At 35.4% G+C, this 19,911-nt stretch overlaps 1 protein-coding gene across 3 annotated transcripts; it reads right to left on the bottom strand.

Moving 5' to 3' along the window:
* Positions 1 to 4,330: 4,330 nt before the first annotated feature.
* LOC149562601 (uncharacterized) lies at positions 4,331 to 18,477 on the bottom strand. 3 transcript variants are annotated; one of them, XM_089826079.1, is made up of 3 exons: positions 17,998 to 18,371; positions 7,855 to 7,886; positions 4,331 to 7,634 (listed from the first exon to the last, which is right to left on the bottom strand). In XM_089826079.1, the coding sequence occupies exon 3, from the start codon at positions 7,624 to 7,626 to the stop codon at positions 4,474 to 4,476; it is 3,153 nt and encodes a 1,050-aa protein (XP_089682205.1). In that variant the 5' UTR covers positions 7,627 to 7,634; positions 7,855 to 7,886; positions 17,998 to 18,371; the 3' UTR covers positions 4,331 to 4,473. The 3 variants fall into 3 exon arrangements, with proteins under 3 accessions (XP_089682205.1, XP_089682204.1, XP_089682203.1); XM_089826078.1 differs by having other exon boundaries at positions 7,855 to 7,889; positions 17,998 to 18,167; XM_089826077.1 differs by lacking the exon at positions 7,855 to 7,886 and having other exon boundaries at positions 17,998 to 18,477.
* Positions 18,478 to 19,911: the final 1,434 nt, after the last annotated feature.

The raw sequence follows: 19,911 nt of genomic DNA, 5'->3' as shown, positions 1-19,911 counted from the left end.
ACACCTTACACACTCACTGAAGAGTTTAGGGTTTGTCCTCCTTGTGAAGACTTAGGTGACTTAGGGTTAGGTATGAATCTACGACTGAGATTCATCCATTTTGCCGCTTGATCCTTCCCATTTTTTGATTGGTTGCATGTAATTGCATAGGGAATCCTACTTGAGATTCATCCTTATCTCCAAAATATCGAAATTCAATCTTAAGTCGGCTCAAAAATGTTTTACATAGTTGTTTGTGCCTTTACAAACAAATATGTCAAAATTGTCTTACTCGGCATCAGAAGTCTTTGATGCTCAGCATACACTAATCTTTATACTATGACTCGACACCTGTATTGCTCAGCATCCACTATTCACTCGGCATATATTGTCTGCTTGGCACTTGAGTGACTCAGCACATTAGTGGCTCGGCACTCACTATGACTTGACATGGTCTAATATATACATGTGCTCGGCATGTACTACTTGTTTGGCATGAACTAAGTAAATAGCTTAAGTGTGTTAACACTCACTTGTCAAAACCAATCTGAGATCAACAAAATGTTCTTATGGTAAGTATCATTGAGGATGCATGTGCACATACCTTATGAACATTTTGAGTATTTGGTGAATGTCATGCAACTTGATGTTCAAGAAGCCATTACTTAGAGTATTTGGTGAATATCATGTGACTTGATGTTTAGGAGGTCATTACTTAGAGTACTTGGTCAATATCTTGCAACTCAATGTTCAAGAGGTCATTACTCTTACTATTATTACTCAAGAGTACTTGGTGAATGTTATGTGACTTGACATTTAGGAGGTCATTACCCTTATATCATTTCTCAAAGTACTTGGTGAATGTCATGTGACTTGGCATTCAGGAGGCCATTATTCTTGATATCAAAAGATGATATCTAAATGGTGGGTATCTTCTTATCAAAGATAGCCTTAAAACTTGTCATTCTTGATTTTACATTGAGGTAATCATGTGTTTATCCTCTCTAGCTAAGAGGGAGTGTTGATGGTTGGTAGCTTCAATTGGATAAGCTTATGAAACATGTCTCATGAAGGGACATGTCATTTCTTGGCTCATCCTCAATATAAATACAAGAGATTGTTGCCTTTGGAAAACACATACAACATAGATAGTGCCATTACGTTTGTAGCAATCATAAAATTCAACAAAGATTACACATACATTTTATGCACTATCGATAAAATTGGCATTGTTGATTTGGAGAGATGTACAATCTTGATACATTTTAACAAGCTTCATTGATATATTTAGACTGAGGTTGGTGTTACAACTATTGAGACATTAACAGTCATTAATCAAATATGCAATCAAACGTGAAGAACAGTGCAAAACAAAGGGGACAAGGGATTTCCTAATCCATAACAAATCGAAATGTGAAGACAATAGTAAGTTTGTAAGCAAATGGACCATCAAAGAATTATCACCACAATTACCAATGTCAAATAGAAGGTTAAAAAAAGTCAGAAAAAAAGTTATGAAGAGACCTAAAATTTTTAGTGGGAGATTAGTTTATTGGTGTGTCGAGTTGTTGATCTCCATCTAAGAGCTAAAGTTCAAGTGGCCTCCACCTCCATAAAGTTACCTAGTGGCAATCACATCATCATTTATTTGTTTGGTGCCATGTGAATAGACATTTTGATCCTTAGCAACCTCTTTATGAGCCTTCCAACTTTCAAAATAATTCTATCAAGTTCAAAAATTATATACTACACATCTATTTCTATCACTTCATTTGATTATCCAACTTCCAAAATAATTGTATCAAGTTCAAAGATTATATACTACATGTCCAATTTTGTCACTTCATTTGATAAAGGATTTTTTAGTACTATGAAGTTCTCAACAACAAAATTGGTTGAAATTGTTCAAATGAATCATTAATTCACTTGGGTAGTTGATTTCATTTAAGCTAATCCTCCAGCATCCTCTAATTAAAAGTTCAGAGCTCCTTCAACTGAGTACTTTGTTCATTTTGGTAAATAATATGGTAGGATAAAGCTCAACTAGGTTTTGGAAGTGCAAACCTGGTAAGAATAAGTCTTCATTTCCCTTAACATACGAATACTAACATCTCTCTATCCTTTATAAAACTATTTTCTTAGCTATAAGCTTTTCATGTTTTTAGAAAAATGATCATTCTTGTAACCAAAGAATAAGAAACATCTTGAAATTTAGTTGGAAGAAAAGTTACAATGTGCATAGTAAACTCATACACCCTAGAAAATATGCAATTAATTTTAAGAATTATGTACAATTTCATTTAGGTGTGAGAGAGAAGGTTTTGATTTTTTTCTTCCTTCGAGTCTTGACTACATCTTGAAACAAATAATAACTTGATCTCTATTTTTTTAGTACAATGCAAATACCAACCTATCCAGACATATTCTCAGAGGCTAGATTTAACTATTTTCGCTTTTGAAATAGATTACATTTTTGGAGTTTTCAACATAAATTTGAGAATAACTCATATGTATTTAATTTATAACAAGAAGTGCCAATTATGTTCTTCCCCGTCCCCACGTCCCGGTATTATACAACCTTCCCATACAGATCCTCAAACCAGCTTTGTGCTCTATAAATACTCCCCTCTTTCCCTCCCTTGCCATCTATACAACATTTTTTTGGGTCACTAATTTCTCGCCAATGTCAAGGTTTAAGTGATGTTGTTATTTAGAAACCATTTCTTATGAAGCAACAAAAAGTTATCATTTAGCATTGTTTCTTACTTTTCTATGTATGCTTAGCATAATAACCAGAGTTGCAACAATTCACGTGATTTGGAGGTTCGATTCAAGCTAGGCAATTTTTTGTGAGTTAGTGAATCAAATTGACAATTTTTTTGCATGAATCACATGAGTCGTCATGAATCATCATGTATCGGCTAGAAAAATCAAGCAGCCCAATTGAGCAACTTTTATACATAAAAAAGTACAACTTTTTTAATGATTATTTTTCTCATTTCTCTTTCATATAACTCTAAAAGGCCTTCTATTTGTCGAGTATGACAAAGAGAGGAAAAGTGTGAGATAGACTTGAGCTAGAGCTAGAGCAGATAGAGTTGTCTTTTGATTTTGTTTACAAATAGACATATGTTTATGGATCTTCATCTTACATACATTTATGATTTGACAACATTTATAATTCTATATGTTTATGTCGTGACTCATTATGATCCTATGATTTCTATTTACTTAACCTAAAATGTATATTATACATATGTGATGGATTTATCATTAAGTTCCTTGTTTATGTATGTAAGATTATATTTGATGATGTTATATTGTGTTTTAAGTTATATGCAATAAAGAGTGTATGAAATAAGTTTTAAATTGTTAAAATCTCTAAATTTCAAAGATTTTTTTAAATTTTTTGATTTGTAGCCAATTCGATTCCAATTCATGGCCGATTCACAATTCAATTTGACCTTGCCAATTCTGATTCTCGTTACTTTAACGCTTAGATCCATAGATCATGTCTCATCACTTTAAAAAGATTGATTCTTTCATTTTTTAACAGGACTGACTTATTTGTTTTAATTCTTTCATTTTTAAACAGGAATGAGTTATTTGCTTTCTTTCTCCAGTTTTCGATCCAGGCTCTGCTACTCAAAAAAATGCTACCATCCTTTGATAATTAGATTCTCTTATTATGGGACTAAACACTTGTTATGAGTGCATTCTACCACGTGGTACTGTAAGATGGGAAATATAAGATACACTCCCTTGTTAATGTCCTACCATCTGTTAGTGAGTGTCAAATTGAAATCCAGAGAACCCAAATCAAATCGTCATAATAGTAAATCTCATGTACAATCAAGGGTGGGACGGTCACATGCAGTACTGTAAGTTGAGAAATATTAGATATATCCATACTCCATTCCTTTATTAATTCTTGCAATTTGTCAATTACCCTGGGATCCCATGGGGGGGGCTTGGGCTCTATATTTAAGGAGCTGGAGGTCCCATGATAATATTTTGGGGGGGCTAAAGCTTAATTTGGAATCTTTTCCTATTAACTAGGAGCCCCTACTTTTTAGTTGAGCGGATGCAAAAAAAGGGGGGGGTTGGAAATAGCCCCTACTATTTAAGAAAGAATTCTGCCACTTGGCAAGATCCTACCCTTCATTTTCCCTCCAAATTGAAATCATCTTGCCAAAAATTTTAAAAACAACAATTTTTATTTTTAATATTTCCTTCAATTTAGAAGCTAATTTTTTTAAGCAGATTTATATGTAATGCTCATGAGACTGCTCCCCTTTAAATATTCCTAAAAAAGCTGAGCAAGCGGGTGCCCATGAGACCCCAGCCTTAGTTAAGTGTAAAATTGGAATCCTGAGAAACCAAATCAAATCAGTGTAATAGTATATCCCATGTACAACCAGAAGTGGGATGAGAATAATTTAGCTCTAACAAATTAGTCATAGCTAATAATCAAATATGTAACGAATGTTTGTGCTACCACAATAGGTTATCAAAGAGAGGAGATGCTTCAGTCATCAATCCTTCAGAAAGAGAGCAGTTGGTCGAATGAACTGCACAAGACGAACTTGGTGAATTTGGTATGGAGAAATCTGCAAGGCTTTCATCTTCAATAAAAAACAATACATGTTTGGGAGCTGAATTGGTTTCAGTGCTTCTCTGCAAATCCATACGTTTAGTATCTTGCTGATTATGAACACATAAAAGTGATTCCAATGGCATTCTAGCTGGGTCAGCATCATTGGTCTTGCATGTTACATTCACGTGAGAAGTCGATGAAACATGCAAGTGCATAGCATCAGCATGGATTGCTTCAACATCGTCGGATCCAGCAAAAGTGTTTTCATTCTTAACTTCCTTGTTTGGGTAACATGGTGCTGTTTTGATTCTAAAAAGCCCGTGTTTAAGTTTTTGGGGAGCAATCTTGCGAGGAGCACATTCAGCTGCGTCGGGTGGAACCTCACCCCACTTTGTTTGGCTTCTCAGGTCGCAATCTTTTGTAGTTTGCTTTGAAGATATATTTTGTTCAAGTGGTTGATATTGCTTGTGGCAATTTGGTTCAGGTGTTACCATATTTGGCTGAGAACTTCTTACATAATTTTTAATCTCAGCCTTGTTCATTCTACATTTCAGCAACCTGGGCTCAGCTTTACCCTCCAAAGATGCAATTCCGCTCTGAAATTTTCTCTCTGTATCAATTTCTGGCTTGTAGGCCTGCTTAGCATTAGGAAAAGTACATTTGTTATTGTCTTCAAATTCATAGCTTCTATGTAGAAAAGATCCTAAACCCAGGTTATGCTGGGAAGGTGAACCATAGAGGACAGATTCCATGCCTTCCTGGGTCCTAAATCTCGCTTCCTTACTTGAATAAAAATTTAGAAAATCGTGGTAATGAATATTTTCCTCCACCATATTTCCTACATCTGAGCATTTGCTTGTCTCTTCTTCATGAGATGAAGCTGAAAATGCTGCAAGTTCAGACGCTATAGCTTCATCAATGAACAAGAGGTTTTTTTTTGGTGTAATTGTATGCTCACAAACAGATGTGTGTGAATTCCCTGCTCCTGTAGTGATCACCTCAGATTCACATTGCATACGCGCATTAGCTTTCTCTCTGTTTGATAAATCCTGAAGATTCAATTGAGCTGGTGTTAATTTGTTCAACATAGCATCAGAAGTTTCAATTTCAGCCAACTCTCTAACTGAAAGGATTGCGGGTGAAGACTGTGGCATGCAATCCATGGTATTAAGTGGAAATGAAGGCTTCTTGCTAAACTCATGGTAGGATAAGGGGCCAGAAGAACTTAAGGATGACTGAGAAGGTGCATCTAAAGATAATTCCTTGTTCTTTTTACATTTTTGTACCCCTGAAGTAGAAGTGGGTGACAAGCCACCTGGCAAGGAATTCATGCCTGCATTGACGCTTACATGATCCATTCCTGCTATATGCAACTGGTCTGGCAGCATATATCGTGACTCCAAAAGCTGAATCCTCTTTTCCATTTTATCCAGAGCCGTAAAAAGATTAACCTCAATTCTTCCGCACAAAGCTTCTATCCTGCCTACATGCTCTACAAGATATTGCAATTCCCCTCCATAAAATTCCTCATGGCCACCTGTGCATGCATCTGCATGCGTTATGCTCTCATCTTCTTTAGTGCTGCATCCTACAGAAGACTCTGCTTCTGGCTCCACATATCCACATTCCATCTGTTCATTTACTCTTTCTATTCCACCCGATTCTGAAAAAACACAGTGTAGTCCACCATGTCCTATATTTCCATACATCCCCTCTACATCATAGTCAGAATTCAGAACCTTTCCCCATGTACTATTCTCAAACTTGCCAGTGCTCCCTCCAGATTCATTGGGGTGACCTTTCAAGCTATGTAGAGAATATGGCAGTTTATTTTTGTATGGCAAATGCTCACCCAAATATCCTTCCCCTAAATTCCTGCCATAAGGTGCATGTTGTCCCCTCAAAACTGATGATTTTCCAATGACGGGATATTTGCTTATTGACTGAGAAGAAGATGATGATGCAGACTGAGAACTTCCACATTCTGATGAATCACAGTCCTCGCTATGCTTACATTCTGAAAACTCATTTTCCTCGATGCCATGGAACAGACTGTCAAACAATGTGTCTCGTCCTTGACTCGAACCATCCCTTGATGATTCCAAAATGCTCGGAACAAGCATTGCCAATAAAGAGCTTCCCAAAGAGTCACAAAAATAATCGCTAAAGTCTACTAATTTGGTTCCATCCTTCACTCCAACAACAGGATGAGCCCAAATACGCACTCCTTGAACTTCAACAGAGGACTGGTCTTGGACTGATGGGAACTTTATTGTGACTGACATGCAGGGCTTAGCATTTACTATCTCAACTGTTCCTTCATACAGTGTTCTTCTTGGTCTTGTGTTCTTTGTAGACGAAGGAACTATTGAATTATCATTATTTACAGATTCTACAACCCAATCTTCCTCAGTCAAAAAGTTTCCAGATGTGCTTACTGTTCCCATGTTTTGTTGTCTAGACATTATATCAAAATAAATATCATTCATAGAAGCAGGTTTATGGAATGTATCAACTTCAATCCTCCTACAACCCTTATTAGCTAATACCTCTAGTTTTTTGTCCATTGTATCTTTAACATATTTCTCCTCATTAAATATTTGGAGTTTGGAACCACCCCTTTTCTCAGAAGAAGAATCTCTTTCAATAGAACCAGAACACTTTACTTGAACCCAACTTTCCTCATCAATCTCGTGCTGCTTGCCTTTGGTAATGTGTTGCGGAAGCTCGATGAGGCCCTGCTGAACCAGGTTCTGTAGGCTTTCATCCCTAGTATTGTCAAGAATACTGGCCAAATTCTGCCCATCAACCTTGCAATGGTTTTGTACCTTAAGCGGTTGACTTCCATCTTCTTCAATTGAATTGATACTGTTACATTGGAAAATTTGATTCTTACCCCTCTGACTAGAGTGTTTGCTCTCCGTGGCAATCTCACTACTTACGGTGCAAACATATTCTATTTCACCAATTTGATCTGTCATTCTATACAATTCATACACCTGAGCAGTACTTTGTACATGAATGCTGTGCACTTTGCATTGTCTCCGCATAAACTTGACTGCATAACAATGATACCCGTGGATTTAGATAATCATATGGCACTGATTTAGAAAACTGAACCATGAAGTTCTTGTACAAACTCCACCCCTCTTATTTCATTTTCAGGAAAAACAAACGAGTGCATCTTCTCTTTAAGATTGCAGTTCCCAACCCAACATTGAAGACAATAAAAAGTCCAAAGTAAAGACAGTCCATTTGCCAGCATCTAATGTACCTACCCGATATTCAACAATCACAAACTGCCAAATTGCTACTACACACAACAAAGAAATTCAATCAGAGACTGTTCAGGAGAATGTACAAGTATCCAAATATATTTGCAATCACTCTAAAGTCAAAAACAAATATGGTCTGCCATATTATCACCTTAAAAGATAAGAATGTACAAGTGTAAGATGGAATAGTTTCTGAATAACTTAGATATATAGAAACACAACTCTCCATATCTTTCTAGCTCTACCATATTGTTACATAAAAATTTGCAAAGCTCGGTCTGTATAGTTTTACATTCAACTTTTTCCATCCTTGTGTTTATACCAGTGTGAGACTTCACTCCAACCTCCTAAATTTGAATTTCAATATTTCTCTGCAATTACTGAGACAATAGGATGAGAGAGCAAAACAATTTTAAATGTTAAGTGTCTTACATTGAATGAAGTGGATTTAGTGAAGTTGTGAAATCACTCAAGGCTCATGAGGTAAGCATTATAAACGGCAGTTTTAAGAGTATTCTTCCACTTGTGAAATTTGGAAACTGCATGTGAACTGGACTCATGTAATTTCCACTAGAGGATCAATTGCAGACATCAATGAGGCATTGCTTTGAAGAGCATAATCACATTCATCTGGTGGAGTGCCTATAACAAATTATTCCTCCAAAGTACTTAATGTTGATCTGATCTTAACCATTGTGATTTGCAAGTCACATTTTTCTTTGAAAAATAAGGTAAGAAGACCATGGTACTCATTTGTTCACTTCCAGGCCCGCGATATCGTGATGCATATGGAGGCTATGGAATAGTCAACTTGTTAAATACATGACCTTGGTTAGCGATATTGAGTTAAATATGTAAGTAGAGGGAAAGAGTTTCTTTAACCCCTGCATTATTACATTAGAGATTACACCATGGGTGCAGGGAGACATGTCTCGGGGACTGGGCACATTTCTGGCACCAGAAACATTTGTGGAAACATCCATTCTGCCAAGTTTCCCTACCTTTTCATTTCAGAAAAAATTTTAAAAATTTAAAAATAAAAAAAAAAGCACAAACTTTCATATAAAAGGAAATAAAAAACAATTCAAAATAAGTGGAAAACGTCATTCTGATGTAGCAGATTTATAAATTATCAAATTATATAAAAAAATGGTGCTGCCAAGTACCAGTCTCCTCTTTTTCTAAAATAAATGTAGCAGTACCACTACCCTAGCAACCATGGATTACACTAGAGACTTCTTATCATCTCATTGAGATCATATGTGATATTGCTTTTGGTTTAAATCTCAATCTGCTAGTAGTCTAAGAGCAAACCCTTCAGGATTGTGTAATCTAACACATGGTGATTCCTTTCTAGTTTGCTTGCAGATTTCTGGATTAGGATATCTAATCAGTTTTAAGCATTCATTTAAAGTTCGTTAAATATTTGTATCCATCAGTTCTCTCTCACTCTGTTTCTCCTTGCCCGTACACAAACACCTATTCGCATCCCTACCCGACCGTGCAGAAACATGTGTTGAATTTTGCTATTTTCGGCATGCTTATTAGGCACCTGTTTCAGATAATGTGGTATCAGAGCAGCAACTTCGGCAAGTGGGAGACATTTTGTACAGTACGCGGATTATTTCATGGATTGATTTTTAGAATAATCAACTTTGAGTCATTTCAAATCCATCGAAAGAAATTATTTGTGATGTTTCCAATGAGGTTTCCCAAGATGCCACCCCGTCTGCCGATATATTTTCCAGTGTGCCAAGAATGAGTAGGGTATGACGGGATACAATTAATAAACCCCACCTATCCATACCAAAAATTAGGAAAACTGAGAACTGCACTTGCTACATTTGGATTCGGCAACCTTGAAAATATGTGCCAGGTCCATGTTAACCTTGAAATTAAAAACCCAAAAACATTGTCAGAAACCCTAAGTTTTGCAATAAATCCAGTCGCCTACAGTTAGCGGATGGATGTGAGAGAAGCTGCGTCACAAGCAAAGGCCATGAGAGAAAAAAGCATCAGGAGGCAGGGAATGCATATAGTTATCCAAATTCTGTTGCAATATTTATTTTATTGTGTCTAATGTATTTTATTTAATTATCAATACTTTCATTTTTTCATTTTAATTAACTGTCACTAATTAATTTTTAATATTTGATATTCTTATTAATATTTGAAATTTTAATTGTTAAATATAATTTTTAAAGCAATGAACATCTCCTCTGGTAACCTATAAAATTGTTTGTGTATGTCATCCATTTCTCTGTCTAGGCAACTCTGAGACTCAGGAGCTCTGGTTTCCAAAAATTCATATATATTTCATCTGTATCTGTCATACATTTGATCACAAATCCTTGTTCTACAGGTACAAAAATAAAGGTAATATACTTAGATACGATCTTGCAAGGATACTTGTGAGACTAAATATGAGTTCTTATATATTGGAAATACCTCTCTAAAATCTCCTTCATTTTTCAATACTTAAAATAACTTTTGCCTGGGAGATTCTTATATCAAAACTTCTCATAACAAAATGCTAATATCCATACAGTGTAGAGGCGAATTGAAGTAGGACTCATTTGCATGTTGAAACCTTGGGAATATAGAGCTATTTGCTATAGGTGCCTGGTACTGGTTACTTTTACCATGAGTTTTCAATTTATTTAATGTTCTTCAAACATTTTTTTTTAACTTGGTCACAATGCACCGTATTGATGTTTTTTATTGAACTTTTTAACACGGATATCATTGAAGTAAATGCTGCGCTATTAATTTGATCCATTTGCTGTCATTTGACAGAGAATTAGAACAGGTACACTCTCATGCATTTGATAGTTTATAAATAGAATTTTGACAGGCATTAATTTTTTCATATTTGAAATTTTATGAGCACTCACTAAGGAAGCTCGTACATTTCTTACAGTTTATTTCCACATATGAAAGGTTATTCAGGGATTTCATTGTAAAGGTAAGATACTGAAGACCTTATTCACAGGAAAATATATTTTTAAAGAATCTGAAGTCAATCCTGAGCCATCCAAATTTGTCATTGGTTTAGTAGACTTCCTTGACCAATCTAACTACCATAGATTTTGTTTGTTATTCTCCACAATTTCAAGGTTCCAAGCTCTCAATCCTAACCAGACATCCATACTAAAGACTCTCAAGAAGCATTGGTACACTAAGTGTTATTTATTTTCAAAAACAAAATAGATGTATCCTTGTAGGTACATATTCTCATCAAAGATAACAATGATGATTTGCAAGGAGATCGTCCGTTTCCATCTTCTTATCCACCAGATAGAATTTTCTCTGCACGAGAACTTAAAAAATAACAGATATTAAAGTGTACCATCTACTTAATAGAAATAAGTTTCAAACATCCAGTTTGATATATTATATAAATTACTGAGAACTCACAAAATAAAATTTAATTATGACATCCAAATTAAATAATTTGGATTCTAAAATTATACTCGAGTTTCTACTAATCAGTTCTGCACAACAAAATATTTGTTTTCTTCCAGCAAGTTTGATCACTTACAAGGAGGTCAAAACCCAAGTATAAGATGATAAACGGTCAATTAAATGCATTAATTTTCTGTTAGTGTTTTGGGTTTTGAGTGTGTATGTGTGTGTGTGTTTTGTTTCTGCATTAATGTTTTGAATCACACTCTGCAATCCATCATCAGGATGGAAGAATGCTCACCAATGATAAATGGTCACTAGTCACTCTTTTAAATGGTGCTCACATATATAACAGGTGATGCATATCCCAGGAACAATCAAGGGGACAACACCAATTAGAGTAACCTAATTTGTTATACAATGGAAGCGGTTTATATTCTGTTAATGAAAAATAATCAGAGTGCATAGGAAGATAACCATGTAATCCACTTCCAAACAAAGAAGACACACCTCGGCCCAAAAATACTACCACACAAGTCAAGCATATGTTAGAAGGTACTGTGCACCTATAGGAACTGAGGATAATCCCCAAATATAGTCATATGTTACTTATTCCTACCATAGATCCCATGTCATTTGAGTTCAAGGAACTAGGTCTCCCTTCTACCCACATCACTTGGGGTGACTATATTTATATGTAAAATAGTTGTACCCTAATTCATGTACTCCTATTTTAAAGTAGGCTTTCACTCCATTTACATTAGCATTTAATGTTTATAAATTGACATCATGAGAAAACGTACTGGTATTTTCTTGAGTATTTTTATGTCATTTAATTTAACGTTAGAAAGTTGCATAGACAGTGAGCTTTGCTTCCATCGAGGACCAAAGCATTTTCTCAAAAGTTTTCAAAATTTTGCGTCTCCGACAGATACAATAGTTGTTAACAAACAGTGTTGGAGTCTGTACATATACTAGTAGAAAAGACCAGCAATATCTATCATTACAATTTTTCCTCAAAAGGTACTATATTAGAAATTGAAATTTTAAAATTATCCATTAATAGAAAATCAAAATCACAATCAAGGCCATGTTTAGAGATGAAAAACTGCAAAGAAGTTAAATAGAGATTGACACCCTGGGCATCACTGCAACTGGACAAGGATTGTACATTCTGTATTACTCATCTAAAAGCATAAAAGCTTGGAAATGGCATGAGCTATACAAGCTCAAATATGTTTTGCAATAGATTGGGAAGGTTTGGACAGTGGAACAATTTCACAGTCAATGCCTTCTCTGCCCAAACTATCCTGCTACATAACCGAAGTGTGCTTCCAAGATCAGTTTTGGACTCATATAGCAAGGATAGTGTACCATAAGGATGCATTCCGGAGCTTGGACTGACATCCTATAAATTGAATATACCATGGATAAGAGAATAAGAATGAACATACCCCGGCCCTTCAACATGTAAAGATTAGGGGCTTCAACTTTTGTTTGCCCATGTTAGGGACATTGGTTGTATATGACACTTACGTGTAAAATTTTAATTGAATTTTCAAATTCCATCTCTCTTTATGCATTCACCCCACAGTTTTTGCCACCAATGGAAGCAGATCTTTACAAAGATGTCTCGAGCAGTAAAATAAAATAGAATGTTCTGAAAATAGAAAAGAAGAACTAACTCACCAGCTTCAAGGTTGCAATACAAACTCACAAAATCAACATTTGTATCATGCAGGTGTCATCAAGTTGCATTTTCATTCCCACAAGAACCAAAGGATAGTGATGAGTTTTGTGACTATAGCTTGACTCAAATCACTTATTCGATCAGAGTTTCCATGCACATGCTTTATGTTTATGTGCAGCTATGATGCTGGAGACACTGTAATTGCCATTTCATATTTAAGATTTATGGCATGGAACATGAAACTTGTTGAGAATGGCCATATTAATATCCAATGATATTTTATTTTTAAAAGTTCTATAATATTGACCTTTTTGAAACAAGCAGAATAAAGTGTGTACATTAGTTACTATGATTAAATTGCATGATCTGTTATATGTTGATTTATTATTTTTTAATATATTAATGGTAAATAAAACTGTTATTAAACTTTTTAACATTGCTTTCCATTGAGTTGTCTTATACACAGAGATATTGCTGATATGCAGAAATTTTTGATGATGCTCATTTTGTAGCTTGTTCTTTGTATCCACGGAGCTACTGGTTCATGACTATCAACAACTAAATCCTTTCTTAGAATGTAATTAGTTTAGATATTAGGAGTTTGGATCATTATATATAATTCTACCATATGTAGGATATTTCTAGCTGTATCAGCAAATTCTATTGCTGAGTGCATACTTTAATAGTTTGAAGCATCAACCTATATCATTTTCTGAAAATGCAGATAAACAATGAATGGTCCTCAAAAGATTCAATGCTTGAGTTATTCAAATGTTTTTTTTTTAACTTTGAAAGAATCAATATTTCTTCACGCAACCTTCAGTTTCTTGGTTCAAAGGCCATCCCAACCCTGTTATAAAAGTTAACTATTATAAAATTGAACGATTTCATCAAGATTCTAGCTGTTGGCCATTAGCGAAAAAATTAATCTTCTCTCAGTCTACTTGAAAACTTTTTCATCAGGAAGCTAGTCATCTCGATGCCAAAAGAACATTTCTCCAAATCAGCGTACAAGTTGTATAGACTTTGGAGAACTTACTGAAAAATAATTCAGGTAGTTCTCTTCATGCTAAAAGAGCATTTCTCTCAATTGGCTTGTGAGGCCTCACCCTGACACATCATAGCTCAGCTGATACAATTATTTTTGATACATTTTGATACAATGTTTTGAGACATTATTCGACTGATTAGACATTGATCCACATTATAGATGGCCTGTGATGATTACTCTAGTATGCTTTACTTATGATGATTGATAACATTTTATATATATGCATGCATTGTGATGGCTTATTTCGGTAATTTAAATTGAATTTATCATTATGTCATGGTGTTTTGATTATGCAAATTCGTTAGATCTAAAATGTGTAGAAATGAAAAAGATTACTGAAATGAAATTTGGAATGTTTTCGGTTAAATTTGATTATGCAATTTAAATTATATATATGAGATTTTCTGGACCTAGTGATATTTGAATCGAGTGTGCAGGGAATTAACCATGGTACTAATCGGAGAACCAAGAGCCAAACCTATGTGCAAACCATGAAGCCAAGGTTGAATCTAATGAAGTGATTTGAACCTCCTTGTTATTTTATTTTATTCGTAATTGTAATTTGAATGTGTATTAAGTTAATTCATTTTGTTAGTGTGTTTTTGCCCTGAATTTTGGGCATGACATGGCTCACAACTTGTAAGGTTGTAGGATTTAGACAACCTGCTGAAAATGATTCAGGTGTTCCTCATTTTATTGTAAACGTATTGGCCATCCATAGTACGAGTGCAAAATTATCGTCCCTCATCCTCAATATGTTACAGGTGCATTAGTTAGGGCATAACAGAAACCAAGCTGCTGATCAATTCAAAGAGATCCTCTTTTGACCTGGAAACAGGCTTCCAAATATGAGAAACATTAAATTAGTACATTTTGGTGGCTGAGGATGATGAGATAATCTTGCAAATTAATTAACATGCTTTTTGACAAAAATGGAGATATCATTTTTTTTTTACCACAATTCCCCCTATAAATGCAACTATTGCCCTTAAATCCACATCCGAGATTTTTAGAGACCTTTTCTCAGGTGTAACTTTTGTGTTTGCAACAGTAAAAGTAGGGCTCATAGTACTCTATCCTGAGCTGGCATTGGTGCAATATCTGAGCCATTAGTATTCTTTAGTGTGACACTTCACCAGTCTTTATCTTCATGTGTTGCATTTAAGAAAGGATTCTCCTATGCACTGAATTAGAAATGCAGTCTTGGTTTGAGCAATTATATCTTAGTGACTTTCATCATGCTTATTGTGTTTACTCTTAGATGGTAACATTGGATTTAATTTTTCTTCCTTATCTTCATTTTTGAACAAACTCCTTCAATCTTGAAGAGGAGCATCCATTTCCAAAGAACCAACACGCCAAGAGATGTTCCCTCTCATAGAAGGCATTGTCATATTAAATGGAGAAGACATGAAAGCTTCCACAACGTCACATCAGCAATCATGCAAATCAGTTCAATTAGCAACTAGAACCCATAAAGGGCAGATCAGCTCCTGAGATATCAGTGCTTCGGCACACAGATCAGAAGTTCCTATCTATTGTAGGTAGTAGCTTTCTTGTGCAACTGTGGCATGCATGAGATGTATGCTTAGTATGTATGATGAAGATGTTATCTAGCATATCATTTATTATGTGAATTGCTAATCTTTCTAGATTCTAAATTTATTAATTTATTCTCTAAGGAAACACTCAAGCATGGTAAAGTTAGGAAAGGAGTACAAGGAAAGAGAAACTGTAATGAGGTCCTATTCTAAGTTACCACAACATGGTTGTGATAGGTTGTCCCATGAGGCCAAGAGGGTGCAAGGAGTGCACTGCCCTTGAGCTTAGAGGGGAAGGATGCTTCAGACACTATATTGTAGTTTCCTCAAAACCTTACCTCAATTGATCATCATATTAAGGGATTCTAGTCATAAGGAGGATGAGTAGAGGATGAGTGGTAATGGAAGAGGGGAATGGCTATACCCCATCATATGGATGGTGAGGAGCCACATGATGACCAAGAGGGATAGTATCTTATTTTGGGCCTTAGCTAGAGGATTGATTGGATATGGATTCCTCACTAGGTACACCCCCTCATATGGACGGCAGAACCACAAAATGGCCAAGAGGGATAGTATCCACTTTTGGGCCTAGGGTAGAGTATTATAAACAGCTATGAAATTCCTCACTACTTACACCCCCTCATATGGATGGCAAGAGCTACATGATGGCCAAGGGGGATGATATCTTCTCTTGGGCCTAGTATAGAGGATTGTAAACAGTAATGAATTACTCGCTAGGTACAAGCCCTCATATGGATGGCAAGGAGCCACATGATGGCCAAGAGGGATGATATCCACCCCTGGGCCTAGGGTAGAGGATTTCAAGGGATTGCTTAAGACACCCTGACCTGTCCCTTATCCTAGCCCTCCTATGGTTGAGCCCTGTCAATGAATAAAATATATCTTATAATTAAATAATGTTCGTAACCCTTGTTGAAATGATATACGTTTTTAATGTCTCTAATGAGGAAGACCTATTTTGTGGATTATGTTTCAATGATTTCCTAATATGTTGCAGGATCTCAACCAGGTACATGATGTTACTATTCTATTCTACTAATTGTTCTATATTTAATTTCAAATTTGTGATTTAGGGCAAAAACTAGGGCATCTACAAAAGGGGATGTTAGAAAGGTCTTTTGTGTGTTTAGTTGTGCTGTTCTCCATTTGCACAGAAGTTAACTAAAAGGGTCAAGTGTTACTGTGTTTGCATTGCAAAGTTCCTATAACCGGAACATGTTTGATAACATCAAAGGCAAGAAAGCCTGCTCTAGTACAGAATACTACTAGTTTAGGTTGCTCTTGGCTCTAGATCAAAAGAGAAAGGAAACCTTATAGATACATCAAAGTGCTACACGCATTATGAGGGCATAAGAAGAATTAAAAATCAGTCAACTTCGACTCTGTCACAATACCAACAAAAAGCTGAAAGGTGTCCAAATGGGTAATAAGACATTTATGTTTCCACAGCTGCTCATGATTGGTCTGTTCATATGCTACTGTGTAAGAGGAACTCATCTACAAGCTGTCAAATTTCGGCTAACAAAGCTTGTGTATCGATAGATATTCCACAACTTTCAGCATAAATTTCAGTTAAAGCATAATAGTTCACAATTTCACAAACCGTGCAAATTCAAGTTCTAAGTCATTCCAATTTGCAAAGAAAGAATATGGTTGGTTAGATAAATTGAAGTCTGCAGTATGTACTACCTCAGTTCCATTATAACACAGGTCTTGGATTCTTAAATTTTTGCAAGTAGATGTCTCTTCAAATGTTTCTGTCCCAGAGAAATGAGTTTTTCCGGTCCGGCAGTAGCTAAGAGGAATCTCATCATGCAACTCTCTCTCCTTATTGTAGACTCCCCTATCATCAAAACCTAAAATCACTTCACAAATTTGTCCTTTCAAGTAAAAATGATACTCCGATACATATAAAACTATGATGAAAACCCTCAGGGAGGCCAACTTCAGAGAGTATTCTTTATTTTTGGTATTCCAATACATATGAATCGCCTTAGGATATGTTGAGCGCATGGATAGACTGTTTTTCAGTTTCTTATCTCTCTATTTGCAATCCCCATGAGTAGATCATCTTTGACATGGTTATTGCGTACAAGAACTTTTTAATTTAACTTATATGTATTACAGTGGTCGAATCTCATGGACGAGTAACATTGTACAAGTTCCAAAATGATCTCTCTTCCTATCAATACATAGAACAAGCACAGGCGGTCATTTTGCCTTAAAAGATCTAAAAGATCACTTTCTCGTTACAGAAGCTGGTCCTTATTTCCCAAGACTCGCTCGCTCTAGTGCACATAAACCCATGACAAAATTCCACTGGGAAGATCATATAGACATGGTACAAGCACTGAAGGCAGTATGTGGGTGTTTTTAAACTGATAAGCATATTGTGAAATAAATTGAGAGAGAAAGGTTGGTAAGAGTGACCTTACTTTTTATTTGACAAGGGCCGCATCCCTCATCACAAGGCCTCAAAAGCAGCATCTTAGCTTGATCTCGGTCTTCTTCATCGATATCATTAGACCTGAAAATAATGCAATCTTCCAGTGAGCCTTCTTCTTCTTGCCAGTTGCTTTCAAAGCTAAAACCAACATCAGCCATTGCATCTGTGACTCCACTCCAATCCATTACATGAGTGACCAATTTCAGAAAAAAGGCATTTAAGTGCACTGAAATATCAATGTGTTTTTTTAATCAATACTCGGCAAAATGCCTGGATAGAAGACATGGTGGGACTGTTGAGCTTTGTATGAATCATAACAGCCACGTTTTGCTTGACCTGATAGCAGAAACATGAAAAAGAAATGGGATACTCTCACCGCCCCACGTGCACTATAGACAAATCAGAATCTCTTTATTAAAGTCCACCATGTTTGCCCTCTTTCGCCGCCCAAATACGTCTTTATGGATTTACTGTAATGCAAGGAAGATGGCAAAGGCATAATGGCAGTGCTGGTGCATTACAGTGACTTTTGCTTAACCATGAGGCTTCCTGTCCCCACATTCCCATTATTCAGATGGGGCCATTCTTGTCCTCTTCAGACAAGGACGGTGCTGGACCATGCTTTGTTGCATTAGGTTTAATGTTCCCCATCGTACTTTTACCTTTATCGTTTCAGGGATTTATATGATTTCATCATGACTTCTCTCCACCTAGTTTAGTATTCATCACTCTCCATTCCACTTTCTTAATATATATACCTAATTAGATTAGCATTTTAATATAGTAGTTCAACTGTGTTTTGACTTTAAATAGATATTGGTAATATTGATTTCTTAAAAGCTATCTTCAATTGGAAATTTGAGTTTTTTAATACATTCTAATCATTATATAATAATAATAATAATAAAATTGAGTTTAGGTATTTTAAGTGGAATCTTTTCAATATTGGGAAGGCAAAGGTCTTATATAAGACAACTAAAAAAGTACATTAAAAATATTATTATAATATGTTTAATAGTACAATCGTAGTTTTATTAAAGACTTTATATGATAACCAATGAATTCTATAAAATTAGTTAAATGAATTAGAAAATCATTGTCATTCAACTACGTCTTTATTTTCTTTTAATATTGATGTAACTTTTCAAACTTTATATTAAATCACTCTACATAAAAGTAGGTAAGTACTAGACTAATTATAAGTACCATTCCTCTTATAAATCAACACCATCTATATTAATGTAAAACTCTAGATTGAGATAGAGTTACTATACTAATGTGAAACTCTATATAAACATGACATAATCCACACCAAGAATAATGTTCCATTTCTTGATGCATACTCCACATCAACAACACACCTCCTAGTTGAGGCCTAGGCTAGCATATACCTCAACTTCATCATTTCCCCTTACCTTCCTCTAAAATTGTACATGTGTGAATGGAGATTTACTCATTGTACATAATACATCATTCTTACATCTACACTAACATAATCCACATCAAGAATGGTGTTAATGCATGAATTGATGCATATTGCATCAAAAATGTTGCTTATGTTGATATGTTTAAGGATATGTTTTATTTAATGTATATTTGTAGGTGGGGAGTATGGTATAGGGACACCTAAGCAAGCCAATGGTCACATGAAGATCAAAGACACCTTGGAAGGTGAAAGAGTATCAAGCAAAGTCAATTGGGATGTATTAAGGCCAATTATGGCCATTTGTAATCATGAATTGAATGTAAAGATAAAAAGTCCTAAAGGTCCTGATAAGGACCTTAGGACCTAAATACTTGTATGGCAGGCAATAGTGCCTAAGGGTTTACAATAGGCTAATAAATTATTTGGTATGTTAGAGGGATCTAAAATCAATCATAGTTCAATCATAGTTCAAAGTTT

This window comes from Cupressus sempervirens, chromosome 4 (assembly GCF_028749045.1).
Source record: "Cupressus sempervirens isolate cs-2001-9-10 chromosome 4, ASM2874904v1, whole genome shotgun sequence".
NCBI lineage: Eukaryota > Viridiplantae > Streptophyta > Pinopsida > Cupressales > Cupressaceae > Cupressus > Cupressus sempervirens.
This window is presented reverse-complemented; position numbering and strand designations above follow the sequence as displayed.